We start from the raw sequence: 23,650 nt of genomic DNA on the forward strand, positions 1-23,650 counted from the left end.
AGAGAGAAAAGCAGGGTCTGATCTGCAGTCTCTGTGGCAGCTGCTGATCAACCATTGCCTTTCTCTCTCTCCAGGCCTTGCCAGCAGCCACGCCTCTCTCTCTCCAAGAGGTCAGCAGTTTAGCCCGCTCACCAGCAGCCTGGGGTGGCTGCTGATCAGCCCCGCCTCTCTGATCAGGTCCAGAGATAGGCCCAGAGACGCTGACTGGCATAGAAACTGACCAATAAGAATCAAATCTGGGTGAACTGCGAAGGCAGAACCTAAGGTGGGGGGCTGAGGAGGAGTTTTAAGGGCAACAGCTGTTTGGTGTAAGGTATAAGAAAGCGGTTCAATTTTTTAATGACCGGTTTGGCAGTATAGTGATATGGCTGGCTATCAGTCCAGATATAGGGATGATGTATTTTTGTCTGCCAAGAGCATCTCCTGCTGAAAAACGCTTCCCCCCGTCCCCCACTTAAGCAATCCTATCCTATATAATCTATCTATACTAATAAAAGGGTAATATGCTAATTAGACCGGGTCGACCGGCCATCTTCCGGATGTCCGACTTCCTTCCGGGCAAAGCCATGGTGGTGGGGGCCGAGGCAGTTAGGGGTGATCAGGCCTGCAGGAGAGGGCAGTTGGGGGTGAGATCAGGACTGCAGGGGAGGGCAGTTGGGGGCCAGATCAAGCCTGCAGAGGAGGGCAGTTGGGGGCAAGATCAGGCCGGCAGGGGAGGGCAGTTAGGGGAGATCAGGCAGGCAGGGGAGAGCAGTTAGGGTTGAGATCAGGCTGGCAGGGGAGGGCAGTTGGGGCGATCAGGCGGGCAGACAGAGAGGTTAGGGGCAATCAGGCAGGCAGGCAGAGGGGTTAGGGGCAATCAGACAGGCAGGCAGAGGTGGTTAGGGGCGATCAGGCAGGTGAGCAGTTAGGAGCCAGCAGTCCCAGGTTGCAAGAGGGATGTCCAACTGCCGGTTTAGGCCCAATCCCACAGGGAACGGGATATATAAAATAAAGATTTATTTTCTGTCTGGTACCTAAAAACACTGTTAGCAAGTAGCAGGTGTACATATTATATTAACTGTATGACTGAGGAGACAGGTAGTGAAGTTCACAGATATCTGGCAATTAATAGTAACTTAAGTATTATAAAAAAGGAAAACCATCTTAGTTTAAAAACAATAAAAACTAAAACAAAACATTTTTTTACCTGATTGTGACTTGAAGAAGATGGCCCAACTGGAACCCTGACCCAGAAAAGAAAAAGGAGAAAGAAAAAACCCTCTTTGATAAGAGAGACAGATATATAAAAGACAAGTGAAACTTCATTGTTAATGTAGCTTTCTATTAATCAGCAGGCAAACTGTCTAGTGAGCACTTAAAAGGCTAAATAAATTTTGTAAACTTGAGCCCAAGTCATTAAATTAAGCTACAGGACTACCTGATGTCTTCAACTCATGTTTCACATGATGATATCACTGATCAAGTTATAGACATCTAACAACTGTCTGTGATCAGCCAAGGCTGATAATACAATTATTTGAGATCACTTTCAAACAGTATCATTTTTTTATAACATAAATGTTATCTTCTTTACCACCATGATTGAAACAAGATACATATAAATGGAGATCGTTTTATATACAAAGTAATTTATCAACAGAAATCTGGAATACTACAGAACCTGGTAACTGTACTTGCAAAGAACTCCAACTGCCATTTTCAATTGACAAAGCAATTTTAAGAGCAAAAGTAAGATACTCTTGGTTTTTATTTTCAAGAAAATGATGAAACCTGATTTAATGCTTAAAAAATAGTAAAACTTGCTTCTCAGTTTTATCAGTGTTAATTCTTATAGTTTGGTATTTATCTTTTTCCTGAACTGGACTTGGTGCTTCAAGTCTCTGTTTCTCAACTGTGTCTTTAAAACTAACAATGTTGCAACAGTGACTTTTTGACAGTTAGGACCTGAAATTTTAAACTATGATTATTAGCCAAATAGTTTTTAATTCTATATTGCTTCCAATATAAATTAATAAACTTTACAAGACTTAGCGTGATACTATCACCTCTCCTGAACTAAAATGACATTTAGATAAGTAAACACTTTCAAAAACTATAATTTTTGTTAGTTTTGACTTTACATTTATTTAATCCATCTTGGCAAATAACTATAAAATACTTAACAATTTATCATAATCTATCCCCCTACCTTTATTATTCTCCAGGCAGGTAGGTACTATGTGTGTGTGGAAAGGGTAGGTGGGGAGCAATGTACATGGAGGGTAAGGGATAGGAAGGAGAATTGGGAGGAGAAAGTAAGCAACTTTCTTTTCAGCAATGACTAATGCACAAGTAGTAGTTTGTTAAACTGACTCAATTCCTTTGAGTCTTTATAACTGGAGGACTGATATTTTGGTTAAGACAGGTCTTGGTAGCCTGAACTTGCCAGTAGTTAGAGGTGATGTTGTTTTGTAGGTTCTAATTATTAAGTCCATTTGCATATAAGCGCGATGAGGATGGGAACTTTGACTAAAGTTTACAGCTGTTTCCAAATACCTGGAAAAGTACTTGGCACATAGAAGTAGCACGTAGATACTGAGAAAATACCCAATTGAAAAAATGAAGTACAGTTGACACTTGAACAATGTGGCAGGTAGGAATATCAACCCCCACCCCCTTGCACAGTTAAAAATCTGCATGTAACTTTTAAAAAATATGTATATTTTTATTTATTTCAGAGAGGAGGGGAGAGGGAGAGATAGAAACATTAATGATGAGAATCATTAATTGGCTGCTTCCTGCACATCCCCTACCGGGGACCAAGCCTGCAATCCAGGCATGTGCCCTGACTAGGAATCGAACCGTGACCTCCCGGTTCATAGGTCGACACTCAACCACTGACCCACACTGGCTGGGCCCGAGTATAACTTTTGACACACCAAAAACTTAGCTGTCCCTTGGTATCCCTGGCAAACTGGTTCTAGCCCCCACCCCCAGCGATACCAATATCCACAGATGCTCATGTCACCTATGTAAAATGACGTAGATCAGTGCATGAAGTTGGTCTTCCACATCTGTGGACCCCCAACTGTGAATCAAAAACAGTATAGGTATTTATTGGGGGAAAAACAAACAAAAACATGTACAAGTGGACCTGTGCAGTTCAAACCCATGGTTTTCAATGGTCAACTGTATGCATTGATCTGAGAGCTTAACTGGTTATTAAGCTCCCATTCAAAGATTATATTATGGTCTAGTGATTGGAAACACCTAATTCAAAGTATAGTTGGCCCTCTGTATCTGTATCTGTGGCTTCTGCATTAGGATTCAACCAACATTTTTAAAATATATGTTTTTATTGAAAAAAAAATTTTTTTAAGATAGAGAGGAAGGGAGAGGAAGAGAGAGAAACACTGATGACAGAAATATCATGGATTGGCAGCCCTTTGCATGCCCCCTTTTGGGGATTGAGCCTACAACCCGGGCACGTGTCCTGACCAGGAATCGAACTGGTCACCTCTTGGTTCATGGGTCAACGTTCAAACACTGAAACACACTGGCCAGGCTCAACCAACATTTTAAATCCATGGTTGGTTGAATCTCCCAATGTGGAACCCGGGGATATGGAGAGCAAACTCAGACTTGCACATTTTGGAATCCGAAGTGGTCCTGGGACCAATCCCCTGTGGATGAGGGAGGATTATAATCATGGCTTCAGTTTCTAGCACTGTGGCAGATTACACACTCTGAATGATTCTTCCAATGGAAACAACTGAAATGTTGAATGAAACAGTATTTTAAAATACACTGCTGAAGTGCCATGAAAATAAAGAATTCACAGATTATAAAAATCAGTAAGTATAGGAACTCTGGATTAAGGTTTAATAGATTTTTGGCCCCTATGATCCCCACATCTGGTGTTACTCCAGTGAACGCATTGCACATTGAAAGGACTTTGCAGATGAAATTAAAGTTACTTATCAGCTGACCTAAAATGGGGAGATTACCCATGTGGGCCTAATATAATCACATGGACCCTTAAAAGAGGAAGGCAACATAGTTTGTGAGATACAGCAGAAAGGGAAATCAGAGAGATTCAAAATGTGAGAAGGATTTGGTCCATCACTGCTGGCTTGATATAGAAGGAGCCATGAACTAAGAAATGTGGGTGGACTCTAGAAGCTGAAAATGACTCCCAGCTGATAGCCAACCAGGTAATGGGACCTTAGTCTGCAACTGCACGGAAACGAAATCTGCCAACAACCTGTATAATCCCAGAAGGGGATTCTCCCCCAGGGTCTCCAGATAAGAATCCAGGCCAGGCAATACCTTGATTCAGCCTTGTGAGACTCAAAGCAAAGAACCAAGGAAATCCTGTACAGATTTCTACCTGGCAGAATTGTGATATAATAAATGGGTGTGTTTTAAGCTGCTAAATTTATGATAATTTGTTACATACCCATTAGAAACCAATACATAAGGCAACTGGGCTAAAAAGCTGGCTTTCACCTTGAGGGTTTATACTAAATCCTAGAGATATTGAGCTTTACTTGTGATAAATATAGGAACTAACAGGGCCAGGAGATAGAGTCTAGGTCCATTCAAAGTGGGAAAATGTAATAGGAAATCTCTGAACTGTAATCTTAGAACACTACACCCTCAGTAGAAGTAGACATGGCAACTAAAAAGTCATTTTGAGATAAATTTCAAAGATACAAAATTTAACTAAATCACTATGAACTGACTGATGAGACTATAAAAGGCCAAGTTATAAATTTCTTTAATTACTTTCCCCATTTTCTTTATCCATCTATATCTCAGTCCCCTAAACTATAATATCCTGTCAAGCATAAGTAAAGAACTATGTATGACACGTCTACATACTAAATATACTATTGTTTTAAGAATAGACATGCCAAGCCTACTGCTTTAGGAGTTCATAAAAACAGAGAGGAAGCAAAAAAACAAAGGCTGAGAATTTCATTTAGCTTTCTTTATGGATAAATCCAGATTATCACCATAAAAATCTCATTGTTATTAACTATCTTCAAATCAAATAATTGTTTAGGTAATGCTTTAGGTGATGTGAATTGAGAAAAAAATAAATCAATTTTACTTGTTTTGCTATTACATGAGCACAAAGGCACATTATCACGCAGTTCTAAATACAGAGTGTCTAAAACACACGGTATCTAAATGTCTTCATTATACACAGATCTATATAAAACTAAAATCATTTCATGCTTCTTATTGAGTGTTAAGACAGAAAAAAATGAATAGAATTGGTTTTTCAAACCTGTTTTGATGTGAATATCTTCTTATGTCTTCTATTTTTTGAAACTCCCTCATGGGTACTGGCTTTATTGGTGAACTCTACACCAAAAAAGCAGAAATAAATCAATTTAAATATATATCCAGAACACCGTGATTACACAGTTCACATTCAACTTGACATTTAGGAATATATATATTACACTAAAAAATATTTCCTAGCTAATAAAAGAGTAATATGCAAATTAACCATCACTCCGCTATGCCCACAAGCCACGCCCACAAACCAATCAGGAGCGAATATGGAAATAGACCCAACCAAGATGGCTACGGCCACAGAGAGCAGGAGGGAGGCTTGGGTTTCCCTGGCAATGGAGGAAGCCAAGCTTTCCGCCTGCCCTTGCTGGCCTAGGCCTCCACTCAAGGCTACGAAGTTTCAATGATAGAAGATACATAAACCCAAACAGAAATGGTGGCAGCCACGGAGCTGGAAAGAGCAGAAGGCTAGGGTTGACCCGGTGATGGAGGAAGCCAAGCTTTCTGCACACCCTGGCCGGCCCAGGCCTCGCTTAAGGCTACAAAGTTTCAATTATAGAAGATACATAAATCCCAATAGAAATGGCTGCCGCCACGGAGCAAGCAGAAGGCTTGGCTCTGCTCCAGGCTACAAAGTTTCATTTGTAGAAGATAAATAAACCCCAGATACCAGGGCCTCCACTTGGGTCGCCAGGGGGCATGGCCGGCCTGCAAACCACCACAGGCCCCTTGCCCAGGCCGCCCCACACCCCAAGGGAACCCCCACCCTGATCCAGGACACCCTTCAGGGCAAACCAGCTGGCCCCCACCCGTGCACCAGGCCTCTATCCTATCTAATAAAAGAGTAATATGCAGATTGACCATCACTCCAACACACAAGATGGCTGCCCACATGTGGTCAAAGATCTTGCCCCCATGTGGACACAAGATGGCCACCACAAGATGGCCAGCACGGGAGGGCAGTTGGGGGTGATCAAGCCTGCAGGGGAGGGCAGTTAGGGGTGACCAAGCTGGCAGAGGAGGGAAGCTGGGGGCAACCAGGCCTGCAGGGAAAGGCAGTTGGGAGGGACCCAGGCTTGCAGAGGAGGGCAGTTAGGGGTGACCAGGCCTGCAGGGGAGGGCAGTTAGGGGAAAACAGGCTGGCAGGGGAGCAGTTAGGCATCCATCAGGCTGGCAGGGGAGTGGTTAGGGGGTGATCAGGCTGGCAGGCAGAAGCGGTTAGGAAGGCAGGAAGGCGAGCAATTGGAAGCCAGCAGTCCTGGATTGTGAGAGGGATGTCTGACTGCCCATTTCTGACTACACACACCCCCGTGCACGAATTTCTTGCACCGGGCCTCTAGTAATATTATAACAAAATTTTCAAATGTGAATTTTTATGTTTAAAGGATTATAGGCTATCTTACTGCTTTGGTAAACACAAAACTACTCATAATCCAAAAATGTTTATTGTATTTTCAAAAAAGTAGATATCCTTCTCACTGTATTATATAAATTATAGTGGACATGCAATATAAATGAATGATATTAGCATTGGAAAGGATCTTAGAGGTCATCCAGTACAAACTTCCATCCACAGAAATTCCTACCTAACCTGCCCTAACTTTTACTCAGCTTCTTTTGAATATTTCTAGTAATGAAGAATTTATTTGGCAGATCACATTTCTTTAATTTTTCATCATCACAAATTGTTACTCGTGTTTGTCATCTATATAGTCCTAGGGATATCAAGATAAAGAAAAAAGTAATTTCTTTTTTGGCAAAATATTAATTAAAAGAGAAATACTGACAATTTAATTTATTTATAAACTAAAGGGTAAATATCATTTCAAAAAACATTACTGAGGAAAATTAAACTGACAAGTAATATGGGCTACATACTGAAAAAAAATTACAAAGGGAGAAAATTGCAGGTTATCACAGCAATGTATTTTGTCAAATGAAAATCTATAGAAACAATACAATCTTATTTCAACACCAAAAATAATCATAAAAATGTATATTGTTGAAGGGGAAAAAAAACGTATCTAAAAAGTGTATCTAAAACTCAAATGTAAAACTAGTCTAGCTCCAAGAAATAGGTACATCACACATGACTAGAATATCTTTGGTGAGTTATTCCATAGGGCTAACTAAAGCTGACCCCCTTAAAGTCTGGGCATGAGAATCATATAAAATGAGATATAAATTTAGAATCCTGACAAGAGAATCATTATTCTAATTTCAGTGAATATGGATTTTTAAAAAATAAACAAAAATCTCTCCCAGTATGTTAACATCAGTGACTTATCACTGTTTTACACTACAATTATCTAAAATTATTACAAGAGGCAGATGAAATTTTCACAACAAAATGTATATGACATTGGTTTAATTTAAAAAAGTCATATTCTGTAAGTCATACCCTATTTTATCATACTTCTATATATGTGAGAGATTTATAATAAAATCAAGTAATAGCAGAGTGTTTAAAATCTCAAATAGATTAGTATCTTAATCCATTTTCAGATAGTATTCAAGAACATAAAAAAGCTTCACTGATTATTTTTTAAACATATTTTTATTGATTTCAGAGAGGAAGGGAGAGGGAGAGAGAGAAAGAAACATCAATGATGACAGAGAATCATTGATTGGCTGCCTTCTGCACACCCCCTATTGGGGACTGAGCCCGCAACCCAGGCATGTGCCCTTGTCCGGAATCGAACCCAGGACCCTTCAGTCCGCAGGCTGACGCTCTATCCACTGAGCCAAATCGGCTAGGGCTTCACTGGTTATTAAACCATCTAAAATAATACTGCTTCATCACATTAAAAATGTTTTTCTTTTAAATTGCTTTGAGAGAGAGAGAGAGAGAGAGAGAGAGAGAGAGAGAGAGAGAGAGAGAGAGAGAGAGAGAGAGAGAAAGAAAGAGAAACATCAATAGGTTACACCCCGACCATGGATCGAACCTGAAACCTGGGTATGTGCCCGGATCCCAAACCTGCAATGTTTTGGTGTATGGGACAACACTCAATCAATGGAGCCACACCAGCCAGGGTTGCTTCATCATATTTTTATAGATGCCAAATTTTAGAAAGCTTTATGAAACAGAAGTCATAAAGAGCCTTATGACAGACATAAAGATTGCCATACATAATAGGAAGCAAGAATTAAAAACATATTATTACAAACTGGCCAATATAATGGATTGAAGAAATGGTACTACAATTTTTCACCAGTAGAGTAATAGACATTATCACTTTTAGTAGAGATACCTCATTCATACAGTCCAATTAACCATAAAATAATCAAAGAGACCTTAAGAAAACAAAAAGGATTTAAGATTATAGTGTTCATTGTTGCCCAGCTGGTGTGGCTCAGTGGTTGAGCATCAAACCATGCACTGGGAGTTTGCTGGTTTGATTCCCAGTCAGGGTATATCCCCAGATGGAGAAGTGCAGAAGGCAGCCAATCAATGTTTTTCTCTAATCAATGTTTCTCTCTCTCTTCCTCTCCCTTCCTCTCACTATAAAATAAATAAAAACATATTTTTAAAAAAAGATTATAGTGTGCACTGTTGATTTTAACTTTATTATAAAGTAGTTGTTCTAGCAGGGATGTTTATAGCCTGAACCACAAGTAGTTCCATTAATCACCTTGAACACACTGATATCTCTGGGCTGCAGGACTCTGATTTATATAACTTTATTCAACTTTAAATACAAGAGTGCCTTCTGAATACCAACAAAAATACTGTGTTCAAAAGCCTTCAGATAGGAAAACCAAAGGAATATTTAAAAGAATGATAATATCACTCCCTAACATGTCCCACTTGAAATGATTATTCTCTATTTCATCATTCTCCAAAAAGGCCCAAGTGTTTCTCAATAACTCCTTCTCAGAACCTGGGATCAACACCAGACATTAGCAACACACAAACTAAAGTGGAGCCATTTTATTATGCTGACAAGATTTACTGAAGAATGCTATTTCTCCTTGAGACCTTTGGGGAATTGGCACAGCTCTTGCAGTGGACTGAATGCTCGTTTGTTTTATAAGGCAACTCAATGCTCCAGTATAAGAGACATCCAAGAATTTTATTGGCAAACAATTTACATTCTGTGTGACTGAGCATAAAACTCCAATATCATTAAGCTCAAATTCTATGGTTATACAAATTCTATGGTTAAGTTTCTATGTTGCTCCGAAAGTCATCGGTTTGGTTCAATCCTTAGTTACTGATCAAACTATGATTTATCAATATGTAACAATAAAAAAGCAGTAAGAACAACAATTAAAAGCATCACATTCCTTTGCATTTTCTTCAAAGGCATAGAATACTCTTAGGACTTTTTAAATTCTTTTTTAAAAATTCTGAAATCTGTCTTTTTATTTAGAAAATAAACCTAAACCCTATTTGAGACTATTGACTGATTTTTAAAAACGAATCTGAAAAATTCAGTAATGAAACTGGAACTGAACATAATAAAACAAATAATAAGGCCTAAACCAACAAATCACTGATAGACAGAAATTAATACTACCATAAATTATTTTTACTAGGGGGTAGCAACATAGTTAGGCTTAAATATGTGTACTACCTCATGAGAGATTCGCCGTTGTTCAATATATGCCATAAACTGTGAACTGAGGCTGTCTGAGTCCAGGCCCTTGGGTTGTCTCACCTCATCCTCTTCTTCCTCTGCAGTACAGCTGTCAATGTAGTCAATTTGATCCAGATCATGTTCCACTGTCCCCATCACACACACATCAGAAAAAAAACATTCAAATTAGATAGCTAATGAAAGACATTACATTGCATTTTTTTTCTTTTCCCTAACATTTTCTATTCTGAAAGTGGAAGAAATGAGAAGTTTAAATTATGTAAGCCTTTATTATTAGTCCATGGCCATTTACAAAAATGGGCTCCAGAAAAATCTTAGTCCTAATTCACTAAAGCATATAGTAATTGATAAGTATTAGAATACAGACCTCTAATATTTATTTTTTCCTTGGATAGCTCTTTACTGGTTTAAATAAGACAGTCTGAGTTTTTGATACAAAGAAAGAAAGAATAATTTTTATTTAAATATATTTTATTGATTTTTTCAGAGAGGAAGGGAGCGGGATAGAGAGTTAGAAACATCAATGAGAGAGACACATCGATCAGCTGCCTCCTACACACCCCCTACTGGGGATGTGCCCGCAACCAAGGTACATGCCCTTGACCGGAATCGAACCTGGGACCTTTCAGTCTGCAGGCCGACGCTCTATCCACTGAGCCAAACCAGATAGGGCAGAAAGAATAATTTTTAAACATCTGATGGTACATCTTCTTTTAGGTTCTTTCCCCAAGTTTTAGATTTGGGGTGTAATCATACCTCTCTTTGAAGAGGTGGGAGGGAGAAAACCTAACATAATCAATTTAAAAGAAAAGAGAAAGGACTGGAGGAAAGTGAACTTGGAGATAAAGAAATAGATACTGACTACTGTTTCCCTTCCTGTAACTGCTGTCCAAAACCCGAACAAAGATTTTCTATTTAAAAATGATTTTCTAGAGGTCAGCATTGTAGATATTTATAGCAGTTTGTGGATAGAAGAAAATCATTTGGGGAATTTTTTATTCTATAAATGTTTTGGGGTGAGGCGAAGTATACAAATAAAGTATAAAATCACATCATTATATCTATATATAAAAAGCCAGGGTCCATAACGTCCAAAACGACCGAACTGACGACTGAACACCGCAAGTCAGTCCTGCAGTCAGTGCCGGCGCGGCGACCCAGCACTGACTGCCGAGGGGGCTGAAGATCAGGCCCGGAGAGGGAAGCAGGGTCTGATCCGCAGCCTCCGTGGCAGCTGTTGATCAGCCCTTGCCTCTCTCTTTCTCCCCAGGCCTTGCCAGCAGCTGCGCCTCTCTTTCTCTCCAGGCCTCACCAGCAGCCGCGGAGACTGCTGTCAGCCCTGCCTCTCTGATCAGGCCTGGAGACGCTGACTGGCATAGAAACCAACCAATCAGAACCAAATCTGGGTGAACTGCGAGGAGCCAATGGCTGCCTAGGAGGCAGAGCTTTTGACGCTGACTGGCATAGAAACTGACCAATCAGAACCAAATCTGGGTGAACTGCGAAGGCAGAACCTAAGGTGGGGGCTGAGGAGGAGTTTTAAGGGCAACAGCTGTTTGGTGTAAGGTATAAGAAAGTGGTTCAATTTTTTAATGACCGGTTTGGCAGTATAGTGATATGGCTGGCTATCAGTCCAGATTTAGGGATTATGTATTTTTGTCTACCAATAGCATCTCCTCTTGCTGAAAAAGGCTCCCCCCAACCCCATTTAGGCAATCATATCTTATATAATCTATCTATACTAATAAAAGGGTAATATGCTAATTAGACCAGGTCGACCGGCCATCTTTGGGACGTCTGACTTCCTTCCAGACAAAGCCATGGTAGTGGGGGCCAAGGCAGAGGCAGTTAGGGGCGATCAGGCCGGCAGGGGAGGGCAGTTGGGGGCAACCAGGCTGGCAGGGGAGGGCCATTGGGGGCGAGATCAGGCCGGCAGGGGAGGGCCACTGGGGGCGAGATCAAGCCGGCAGGGGAGGGCAGTTGGAGGTGAGATCAGGCCTGCAGGGGAGGGCAGTTGGGGCAAGATCAGGCCTGCAGGGGAGGGCAGTTAGGGGCGATCAGGCAGGCAGGTAGAGGCAGTTAGGGGCAATCAGGCAGGCAGGTAGGTAGGTGAGCGGTTAGGAGCCAGCGGTCCCAGATTGGGAGAGGGATCCCTGATTGGAGAGGATACAGGCTGGGCTGAGGGAACACCCCCTGCCCCGTGCACGAATTTCGTGCACCGGGCCACTAGTTTCTTCTAATAAGTTTGGGAGTACCCCATTATTTTTAAGCTTAGAAAGTAGCCATTTAAAAATCCAATTAAAATGGCATGCTAGAAAAAAAAAATACTTGCTACGAAGATCGTTTCTCTGGAGATGTATTAAATCCCAGCTATTATTGTGTGATATTCTGTAAGCTGGCTAAAAGTTGCAGTTTCTGGGAATAATAAATTTGAAGAAGTGTACTTCTCAATTTAGTTTTCTGATTCAATTATTTCTAAATATATCCATAACTGAAGTTAATACAAAAATAAATTTTGAGTTACTAGTTATATTAATAGGTAAAAGGATGTAAAGGTCTACACCCACATTAGAAACAGGTACATAAATGCATTTTTTCCCAATGTGCTACAACTTGTGTGACTAAATAAATAATTCATTTTATTACTACTTCCCAAGAATGCAATATCATTTTTCATACTATTTTGACCAACACTGTCCAAGAGAAATAGAATGTAAGCCACAAAAGTAAACCACATATGTAATTTTAAATTAACTAGTAGCCACATTTCTAAAAGTCAAAAGAAAAGTTGACTAATTTTAATAATATATTTTATTTTGTCCAATAGATCTAAAATGTTATCATGACCACATGTAATTAATATAAAACATTATTTTACATTCCTTTTCTCATGGAAAGTCTTCAAAAATCTGTTTTAAACTTATAGTACATCTCCATTCAGAAAAGCCACATTTCAAATGCTCAATAACCACATGTGGCTAGTGCCTACTATATTGGACAGCACAGATATAGACATTATTTTAAGGATAAAATGAATCAATGAGAAAGATTATTACATATACAAGCAAGATTAAAAAGAAAACTACTAAAATATGAATGAAATGCTAAATAACAGGAGTAAAAAAAGAATATAAAATGGTAGGAAAAAAAGATAGCAAACCACTTATTGAAATAATGAGTCAGAAATTAAACCTCTTCTCAGATAATACAATGGATTTCTGGAAAATCAAAGTCATTTCTCCCTTATAGCTAACTCTCAAAATTTAAAAATTCAAATTAAAGCAATATTGAGTAGAATAAGAAAATCAAGTCTGCCACAGAAATACAAGCAAAAAGAGTTCTGTCTGTTAATGAACTATAAAAACAATTATACAATTAAAAAAATTTTAAATCACAAATATTAAAATATCAGAATAAGGATGACTCAGATTCAGATGCCCTTGAAGAGCAGATGAAGGAAATTCCAGATGAAAGAAAAGGTAATGAAGAATAGCAGTGAATCCCTAAAAGAGGTAAAGTAATAACCACAAAAAGAATCTTTGAAAGGAGACTAGTACTTCAAAAGAAGATTCTGGTTAAATTAAGATTAACAAAAATCTAATCCAGATAAACTGTCGTTAATAAAGTTTCCTCCCAAAAAAAGATAAGAGAGAAGCACCGTATTTTAACTGAAAGCCTGAAAATACAGAGAAATTGAAATTTAATCCCAACAGAAAACATTTTTTTCCCCAATCATATAAGAGAAAGTCTTTAAAAGAAGAGTTGAAGAAACTATAGATACGCAAACCAAAGGAGTAGGTGTGAAAAAGACAATTTTTCAGAATAATTATAAAGCCTTCAAATGTCATCAGGAATTATATTTACCTCCATTTGCTACTACTACACTGCCGCGATTCTCTTGGTACTGGTTTTCTCTTCGTAGTCTTTGTTCTTTAGTAATTTCTGCTACTCGAAGAGGTAGATCTGAAAATTCATCTGTAGGCTTAAAAAATTAGCAGAAATATTAAAAAGTATCATTCTACATTTTAGATTTATTATCCATGCATTTAAAAGCATGCATATAATATAAACTCATTAAAATGTATATTTAAGAAAAAAATACCCAAAAAAGTTCTGGATATGCATAGTGGTGAAAGTTTCTCAACAATGTGAATGTACTTGATGCCACTAAAATGCACACTTAGGAATGGTTAAAATGGCCCTAGCTGGGTGGCTCAGCTGGTTGGAGCGTCATCCCATATACCAAAAGGTTGCGGGTTAGATTCCTGGTCAGGGCATATACTGAGGTTGAGGGTCCCATCACTGGGTTCTCTCTCAGATCAATGTTTCTCTCTCTGTCTCTCAGATCTATAAAAAACATATCTTCGGGTGGTATAGAAGGGTATGTATGACTATAAATATGGGGGGGGGGGGCAAAAGTAGGTTTATAGTTGATCATATGGAAAATAACTCAATAATTAATAAATAATCTCTATATATAAAAGCCTAAACAACCATTCAACTGTTTGACTGGTAGCTATGACGCGCACTGACCACCAGGGAGCAGATGTTCAACGCATAGGCATGGAATCATGGAACAAATTGATGAATCTCAGAGGGAAAGGGGGAGGGTGAGATTAACTAAAGATCTTATATGCATACTAGAGGCCTGGTGCACAGGTTCATGCACCGGTAGGGTCCCTCGGCCTAGCCTGCAGGAATTGGGCCCAAACCAGCCCAGTGCACAGGTTCATGCACCAATGGGGTCCCTTGGCCTGGCCTGTGGGGAATGGGCCGAAATCGGCAGTCCAATATCCCTCAATGGGTCCCGGATTGCGAGAGGGCACAGACCAGGCCAAGGGATGCCACCGGTGCACAAATCCATGCATCGGGCCTCTAGTAGAAGTATAAACTCTGTGTTTGGTGTACTCACAACTGTAAACCTACATTTGCCCCATCCTGTATACATATGTACATGAACTTAAAGTATTTACATATATGTATCTACTAGAGGCCTGATGCACGAAATTCATGCACTTGTGAGGCGAGGGGGGTCCCTGGCCCGGTCTGCGCCCTCTCGCAGTCTGGGAGCCCTCGGGGGATGTCTGACTGCTGCGGAGGCGGGAGAGGTCCCCGCCACTGCCGCTGCACTCACCAGCCGTGAGCCCAGCTTCTGGCTGAGCAGCACTCCCAATGTGGGAGCGCACTGACCACTAGGGGGCAGCTTCTGTGTTGAGCGGGATCGGGCTGAAACCAGCTCTCCGATATCCCCTGAGGGGTCCCGGATTGCAAGAGGGCGCAGGCCAGGCCAAGGGACCCCACCAGTGCACTATCAGAGCCGGGGAGGGATGCGGGAGGTTGGCCAGCTGGGGAGGGGCTGCAGGAGGGCTCCAGGGCGTATCCAGTCTGTCTCACTCAGTCCCGATCGTCCGGACCCAGCAGCAAGCTAACCTACCGGTTGGAGCGTCTGTCCCCTGGTGGTCAGTGCACGTCATAGCAAGTGGTTGAGTGGCCTTAGCATATCATTAGCATATTATGCTTTGATTGGTTGAACGGACAACTGGACACTTAGCATATTAGGCTTTTATTATATAGGAGGATATGGATAGAGCCAAAATTATGTACATACCGACTCACACATAAATACAGAAGTAATTTTACAAATCATTGCACACCGGAAATTAATTTGCTTTGGACTCCTAATGAAATGATGTTATGAATAGTACTTAATCACTTAACCCAATCTGTAGCTAAAATATTATACTTTAGTAATTTATAAAAAGAGAAAATATAGCACTAATAACTAAACAAAAGAGAAATCTGATATAATTGGCTAAGAAAGTCATTTATCTTGAGTATGTGGATATTCTTTACTAAGGTTCCCATTTCTTTACCCATCAGTTGTAACTGGCTCAGTTCTTGCTTAGGTTTCTAGGATATAAAACTATTTATACAAGACACTGAGGTAACAAACATGTAAAACACACATGGTAAAAAGATAGTGAAGAAACAATTTTTGGATGGTATGACTATATGGAATTTATACCCTTCCTTTGGTTTTTCTGTATATTTGATGTAATGAGAAATTGAACCCAACTAAGAAATCTTTCATTTTCATCATTTGATTTTCTCTTAATCAGGAGTTATAACATGAAGAACAGAATGAACACTTACTTCATTCCCTGACCATCTCTTATCACCACTGTCAACACTATTGAAACCTGAATCAAGGGCTCCATAAGGGCGACCTGAGTATAGTTCTTCATGGCTGCCAAAAAGAGACATTAGTTATTACTGCAAAGTTTGGTATTTTAAAATTAACATTTGAAATAAATCAGATTCAATTTTACAAATAAACATTTTCATGGCTTTTAGGGGCTTAACTATTTAGAACTAAATGAACATTCTTTTAATTTTTTAATATGAAAAATTCCAAATTAAAACAGAGTAAACATAATAATGAGCTCCCAGGTACTTGTTACCAGCTTCAAAAATAACATCCTGCCATCCTTGTTTCATCTATTCCTCCATCCATTCCCAATGCCCTGTGATTTGTTTTTACTTTTTTTTTTTTTTTAAATATATTTTATTGATTTTTTACAGAGAGGAAGGGAGAGGGATAGAGAGCTAGAAACATTGATGAGAGAGAAACATCGATCAGCTGCCTCCTGCACACCTCCCACTGGAGATGTGCCTGCAACCAAGGTACATGCCCCCGACCGGAATCGAACCCGGGACCCCTCAGTCCGCAGGCCGACGCTCTATCCACTGAGCCAAACCGGTTTCGGCTTGTTTTTACTTTTAATAGTACTCTTACATACATTGAAATACACTCACCTTTGCTGTGCACTTTTGACAAATAAATACATCTTTATAATAACATATACCTCTATCATGATATAGGATATTTCTATTTTGCCAGAAAATTGCCACACATCCATCCCTTCCCTGTCAATTTTTCTCATCCCACCACTGTGTGCAATCACCATTTTGATTTTTTTCACCTTACATTAATGGTCTGCAAAGATGCCCAAGACTTTATCCTTAGAATCTGTACTTTACATGGCAAAGGGGAATTACAGTTACAGATAGAAATATGGTTGCTAATTGGTTGACCTTAAAATAGAAAGATTATCCTGAATTATCTGAAAGGGTTTTCACTGCAATCACAAGGGTCCTTAAAAGTTGAAGAGGGGGGCAGAAGAGGAGGTCATAGTGGTGTAACGCTGGCTTGAAGATGGAGAAAGGGGACCAAGAGCCAGGAATGCAGACAGCCTCTAAACATTCAAAAAGGCAAGAACATGCATCCTACTGAGAGCCTACAGAAGAAAATGCAGCTTTGCCAGTATCCCAAGGAGACCAATATTTAGACTTCTGACCTACAGAACTGTATGATAATTAATTTGTCTTGTTTAAGCCTCTGAAATTTTGGTTGGTTGTTATGGCAGTAGTATTGTAGAATTCATAAAAATGAAATTATATGTACTTTTTTTAAAATTCAGCATTATGGCTCTGACCGGTTTGGCTCAGTGGGTAGAGCGTTGGCCTGTGGACTGAAGGGTCCCGGGTTCGATTCCGGTCAAGGGCATGTACCTGGGTTGCAGGCACATCCCCAGTGAGAGGTGTGCAGGAGGCAGCTGATCGATGTTTCTCTCTCATCAATGTTTCTAACTATCTATCCTCTCCCTTTCCTCTCTGTAAGAAATCAATAAAATATATTTTTTAAAAAAATCAGCATTATGACAGTGAAAATATTGATGTTTTTAATATCCTGGAGTGAATGAATGAATAATATAATAAGTGTAGGTTTAACTTAACAAAAATAACACCCTGCTAATCTGTTTTCAAAAGGAACTATATCATTTTGCAGTCTCACCAACAACTTATTTGAGTTCAAGCTGCAAACATTTGTATTGTCAGTCTTTAATTTCAGGTGTTCTGGTGGAGGTAAAGTATTATCTCATTACGGTTTTAATTTGTATTTTTCTCATGACTAGTGATGCTGAGTATCTTCTTGTGTGGTTATTGGTCATTATTTATCTTCTTTTGTGAAATGTTTAAATCATTTGCCCATTTTATTATTCTTTTTAAACACGTTTTTACTGATTTTAGAGAGGAAGGGAGAGGGATATATAAAGAGGAACATCAATGAGAGAGAGATATCCATCAGCTGCCTCCTGCATGCCCCCCACTGGGGATCGAGCCCGCAACCCTAGCACGTGCCCTGACTGGGAACTGAACCAGAGACCTCTTGGTTCATGGGTCCATGCTCAACCACTGAGCCACACCAGCCAGGCTCTTTTACCCATTTTAAAATGTAACATCAATGATCTTTTTAAAAAATCTTTATTGTTGACAGTATTATAGATGTCCCCCTTTTTTTCCATCCATTGCGCCCCCCTCCACCTGGTTCCTGCCTTGCCCCAGGCCTTCACCACCCTATTGTCTGTGTCCATAGGTAATGCATATCGATATATATAAAAGTCTAAGTAACCGAACAACCGGTTGACTGGTCGCTATGATGCGCACTGACCACCATGGGCAGACACTCATCGCAAAAGCTGCCCCCCTGGTGGTCAGTGCGCTACCACAGTGGGAGTGCCGCTTAGCTGACCAACGGGCACCAGGGGCAGGGTTCACAGCTGGCGAGCACCACTGTGGCAGCATGAACTTCTCCTGATCAGGACTGACTGGGTACAAGCCTGCGGCAGGTGCAGTGGGGCTGGGATGAGCTGGAGCAGCAGGCAGAAACAGCAGGCGGCGTTGGACTGCCAGTTTCAGCTCGATCCCCACAGGCCATGCCAAGGGACCACACCGGTGCACAAATCCATGCACCGGGCCTCTAGTATGTATATAAATTATTTGGTTAATCTCTTCCTGCCACCCCACCACCACCCCCCTCCCCTCTGAGATTCATCAGTCTGTTCCATGTTTCCATGCCACTGGTTCTATTTTACTCATCAGTTTATTTTGTTCATTAGATGCCTCGCTTGTTTATTTTGATTTTTAGATTCAATTGTTCATAGATATGTATTTATTGCCATTTTTTGTTTATATTTTGATCTCCCCCCCCCCTTCTTCTTCTTAAAGAATACCCTTCAAGGTGGTGAAGGCCTGGGGTGGAGGGTGGGGCAGGCTGGAGGGGGTCAATGGGGGAAAAGAGGGGATATATGTAATACTTTCAACAAAGATTAAAAAAAAAATAAGAAGACCCTTCAACATTTCATGTAATGCTGGTTTGGTCTTAATGAACGCCTTTAGCTTGTTCTTGTCTGTTAAGCTCTTCTTCTTCTTCTTCTTTTTTTTTTTACTTATATTTTTTTTACTTATATTTTTCTTTACTGTTGAAAATATTACAAATATCCCCTTTGTGTTTTGTTTTTTTTTTTGTCCCAATGACCCCCTCCACCCCACACTCCCCCATCCCAGGCTTTCACCACACTATTGGCTGTGTCCATGGGCTATGCACATATGCATATACCAGTAAGTGTCCCAGTTAATCTCTCTCCCCAACCCCCACCCCTCTGAAATTTGTCAGTCTGTTCCATGCGTCTATGTTTCTGGATCTATTTTGCTCCTCAGTTTATTTGGTTCATTAGATTCCACATATGAGTGAGATCATGTGACACTTATCTTTCTCTAACTGGCTTATTTCATTTAGCATAATACTCTCCAGGTTCATCCATGCTGTTGCAAATAAGATTTCCTTCTCTCTCTCTCTCTATTTTTTTTTTTTTTTACCACCATGTAGTATTCCATTGTGTAAATGTACAGCTTTTTTTATCCACTCATCTGCTGATGGGCATTTGGACAGTTTCCAGATCTTAGTTCTTGTAAACTGTGCTGCTATGAACATAGGAGTGCATATATTCTTTCTGATTGGTGTTTCGGGTTTTTTAGGTTATATTGGTATTCCTAGAAGTGGGATTGCTGGGTCAAATGGTAGTTCCATTTTTAATTTTTTTAAAAATATATTTTATTGATTTTTTTTTACAGAGAGGAAGGGAGAGGGATAGAGAGTTAGAAACATTGATGAGAGAGAAACATAGATCAGCTGCCTCCTGCACACCCCCTACTGGGGATGTGCCCGCAACCAAGGTACATGCCCTTGACTGGAATTGAACCTGGGACCCTTCACTCCGCAGGCCGACGCTCTATCCACTGAGCCAAACCAGTTAGGGCCATTTTTAATTTTTTGAGGTAACTCCATACTGTTTTCCACAGTAGCTGCACCAGTCTTCATTCCCACCAGCAGTGTATTAGGGTTCCCTTTTCTCCACATCCTTGCCAACATTTGTCATTTGTTGATGATAGCCATTCTGACAGTGTGAGATGATATTTCATTGTCATTTTAATTTGCCTCTCTCCGATGATTAGTGACTTTGAGCATATTCCCCTGTGTCTCTTGGCCTTCGTTCTGTATGTCTACTTTGGAGAAGTATCTGCTTAGGTCCTTCGCCCATTTTTTAATTGGATTGTTTGTCTCCTTTTTGTTAAGTTGTATGAGTTCCTTAAATATTTTGGAAATTAATCCCATATTGGATATATCATTGGCAAATATGTTCTTCCATGCAGTGGGCTCTCTTTTCATTTTGTTGGTTTCTTTTGCTGTATAGAAAGTTTTTATTTTGTAGTCCCATTTGTTTCTCTTTTATTGCCCTAGATGTATTTGTAAACATTTTGCTACAAGAGATGTCTGAGATTTTGCTGCCTATCATTTCTTGCTCTCTCTACTCCTTCTGGCACCCCTATGATGTGAATGTTGGTATGCTTGAGGTTGTCCCAGGGGCTCCTTAACTATCTTCATATTTTTAATATTCTTTTTTCTTTTCTGATTGGGTGCTTTTTGCTTCCTCATATTCTAAATCGCTGACTAGATTCTTGGCAACCTCTATTCTACTGTTGATTCCTGTAAGTTATCCTTTATTTCAGTTAGTGTATGCTTAATTTCTGACTGGTCCTTTTCCATGTCTTTGATGTTCTCACTAAGAAAAGTCTCACTAAGTCCCTTGAAGCTTTCATTAAGATCTTTAGGCATCCTTATAACCATTGTTTTGAACTCTATATCTAGTAATTTGCTTGTTTCCATTTCATTTCGTTCTTTTTCTGGCAATTTCTCCTATACTTTCATTTGTGACATGTTTGTCTCCACATTTTGGCTGTTTTACCATGTTTGTTTCTATGTTTTAGGTAGAGCTGCTGTCTCCTGGAATTGGTAGAATGGCCTTGTGTAGTAGGTGTCTTGTAGGGCCCAGGGGCTCAGCTTCCCCAGGCACCTGAGTTGGGCACTCTGGGTGTGCCTGTATATGGGCTGTGTGCACTGTCTTATTGTAGTTGAGCCTTGATTGCTGTTGGCATCGCTCAGAGGAATTAACCCCCACGCCAACAGGCTATAAGGACTAGCTGCAAAGAGCTGCTGTGCAAGAGACACCCCTATGGAGCAGGACTTGCTTCAGTGGGTGCTCACTGAGCCTGCCAATTGAGTGTGTCACTCATGGATGTGTAGAGTTGTAATCTGGCATGGTCTGAAGCTATCCACAGGGTGCACTGGCTCTGCAGCTTCCTGGGAGGTGCAAAGTCAGCCACTGCCTGTGTCCTGCCTGGGGCCACCTGGTAGGAGCTACAGAGCTATCTGCAGATGCCTGCTACTTGTGTTGGGCTTGAAAGTGCCCAGGTGAAGCCCAGCTGTGAAGCAAGACAAGCTGCTGTTAGTGCCAGGCCTGGGCCCTCTTATAGAGAGGCATGGGGCAGGCTAACGCCAGCAGCTCCTTGTTTGAGAGATTTTAGGATGGACTAAAGTCTGAGCCAGAATAGGCCATTCAAATAGAAAAGCTACTGCAAACAGCTTGGTTGGGGCTGCAAACTGGGTGGGGTGGGGTCTCAGGGAATCACCAGGGTGGGGCAAACAGTGTGGGCCAGGGTAATGGAAATTCAGATATAGCCCCTGCCAATCAGCTCTGTTATGGGGGAAGTCCCAGCATAGGAACAATGACCCCTGCAAGCACCTGTCTGGGAGAAAGCCACCCCTGAGTTCTTGCCCCAATGCCTACAATTCAGTTCCTCCCCATATATTCCTGGATCCCTCCAAGCCACTGCCCCAGCACTGGAGCTCAGAGGGAGTGAGTCTGATTAAGTCTGTGCACCAGCTCTTTAAGTGGAATTGCCTGGGACTCCAGCAGCCTCTGTGTCACTCGGCCACCATCCCTGCTGATTTTTATAGCCCAAAGTTATGGGGGCTTCTCTTCCCAGCACTGGAACTCTGGGCTGAGGGATCTGGTTTGTAGCTGGGACCCCTTGCTCGTCACGTAGACCTCCACAGGCTAGATATCCCTCCTGATTAAAAAAACACCACATGTGGGTGTTAGACCAGCCCGTTCTGTGCCTCTGCCCTTCCTACCAGTCTCAATGTGCTTTCTTCTTTAATTCTCTAGTTGTAAAACTAGTATCAATGATCTTAAAAATATTTTAAACTAGTATCAATGATCTTAAAAATATTTTTTTTAAATTTTTTAATATATTTTATTGATTTTTTACAGAGAGGAAGAGAGAGGAGAGGGATAGAGAGCTAGAAACATCGATGAGAGAGAAACATCGATCAGCTGCCTCCTGCACACCCCCTACTGGGGATGTGCCCGCAACCAAGGTACGTGCCCTTGACCGGAATCGAACCTGGGACCTTTCAGTCCGCAGGCCGACGCTCTATCCACTGAGCCAAACCGGTTTCGGCCTTAAAAATATTTTGCTAAGAAAAAGCCAGACACAAAATGTTACATAATGTTTTTATTTCATTTATATGAAATTCTAGAAAAGGCAAAACTATACTGACAGAAAGATTACTGGTTGTCTGGGGCTGAGGGTAGGGGACAAGGACTGACTATATAAATGGGCATGACAGTGATGGAGATATATTTCTTGACTGTGTTGGTAGTTTCATTATTGTATCCATTTACTAAAACTCACTGAACTACACATTTAAAATGGATATTTAAAAACTGTATCTCAGCAGAGCTGCTTTTAAAAATCTGCCAAAACAGCATTGGTTGCTCCATATGTGCACTAACATTTTATGTTGTCAGCCTCAATTTGAGACATTCTGGAGGGTGGGCAGTGGAATAGCATTGTGACTTAATTTGCATTTCCATGATGATTAATGATGTTGAGTATTTCTTGTATGTGTGCTTATGGGTCATTTATATATCTTTCTTGGTGAAGTGTCTATTCAAGTCTTTTGTCCATTATTTAATTGGGTTGTTTGTCTTTTTAACATTAAGTTGCAGGCATTCTTTAGATAGACTGTATACAAGGCCTTGTCATATTTATATTTTGCAGATATTTTCTCCCAATCTGTGCTTTACCTGTTAATTTTCTTTTTAAATTTTTTATTTATTGTATTTAGAGAGACAGAGGGCGAAAGAGACATCAATTTATTGTTCCAATGCACTCATTGATTGATTTTTTTTAATATATATATTTATTAATTTCAGAGAGGAAGGGAGAGGAGAGACAGAAACATAAATGATGAGAGAGAATCATTGATTGGCTGCCTCCTGCACGCCCCCTACTGGGGATTGAGCCAGCAACCCAGGCATGTGCCCTTGACTGGAATCAAACCTGGGACCTTTAAGTCCACAGGCTGATGCTCTATCCACTGAGTCAAACCAGCTAGGGCTACCTGTTAATTTTCTTAATATTTTCTCTTCATGGTAAGTGCTTATAATTTCATTATGGTTATTGCTTTCTGTGTCCTCAGAAATCATTGCCTGTTCCAAGTCACAAAGATA

The 23,650-nt window shown here is 40.5% G+C and overlaps 1 protein-coding gene across 14 annotated transcripts in view; it reads right to left on the reverse strand.

The window, feature by feature from the left end:
• Positions 1 to 23,650, reverse strand: part of LRCH3 (leucine rich repeats and calponin homology domain containing 3) — a 121,584-nt gene that overhangs the window by 30,342 nt on the left and 67,592 nt on the right. For 13 of the 14 annotated variants that reach the window (XM_080656639.1, XM_080656640.1, XM_080656633.1 and 10 more), the window contains 5 exons: positions 16,044 to 16,137; positions 13,755 to 13,872; positions 9,867 to 10,015; positions 5,279 to 5,355; positions 1,190 to 1,226 (listed from right to left, as the gene is read on the reverse strand). In XM_080656639.1, coding sequence (XP_080512765.1) covers positions 1,190 to 1,226; positions 5,279 to 5,355; positions 9,867 to 10,015; positions 13,755 to 13,872; positions 16,044 to 16,137 — 475 coding nt within the window. The remainder of the gene's footprint in view (positions 1 to 1,189; positions 1,227 to 5,278; positions 5,356 to 9,866; positions 10,016 to 13,754; positions 13,873 to 16,043; positions 16,138 to 23,650) is intronic. The other variant, XM_080656642.1, reaches the window with a different exon arrangement.

Source organism: Plecotus auritus (genome assembly GCF_963455305.1).
Source record: "Plecotus auritus genome assembly, chromosome: 2".
Lineage (NCBI taxonomy): Eukaryota > Metazoa > Chordata > Mammalia > Chiroptera > Vespertilionidae > Plecotus > Plecotus auritus.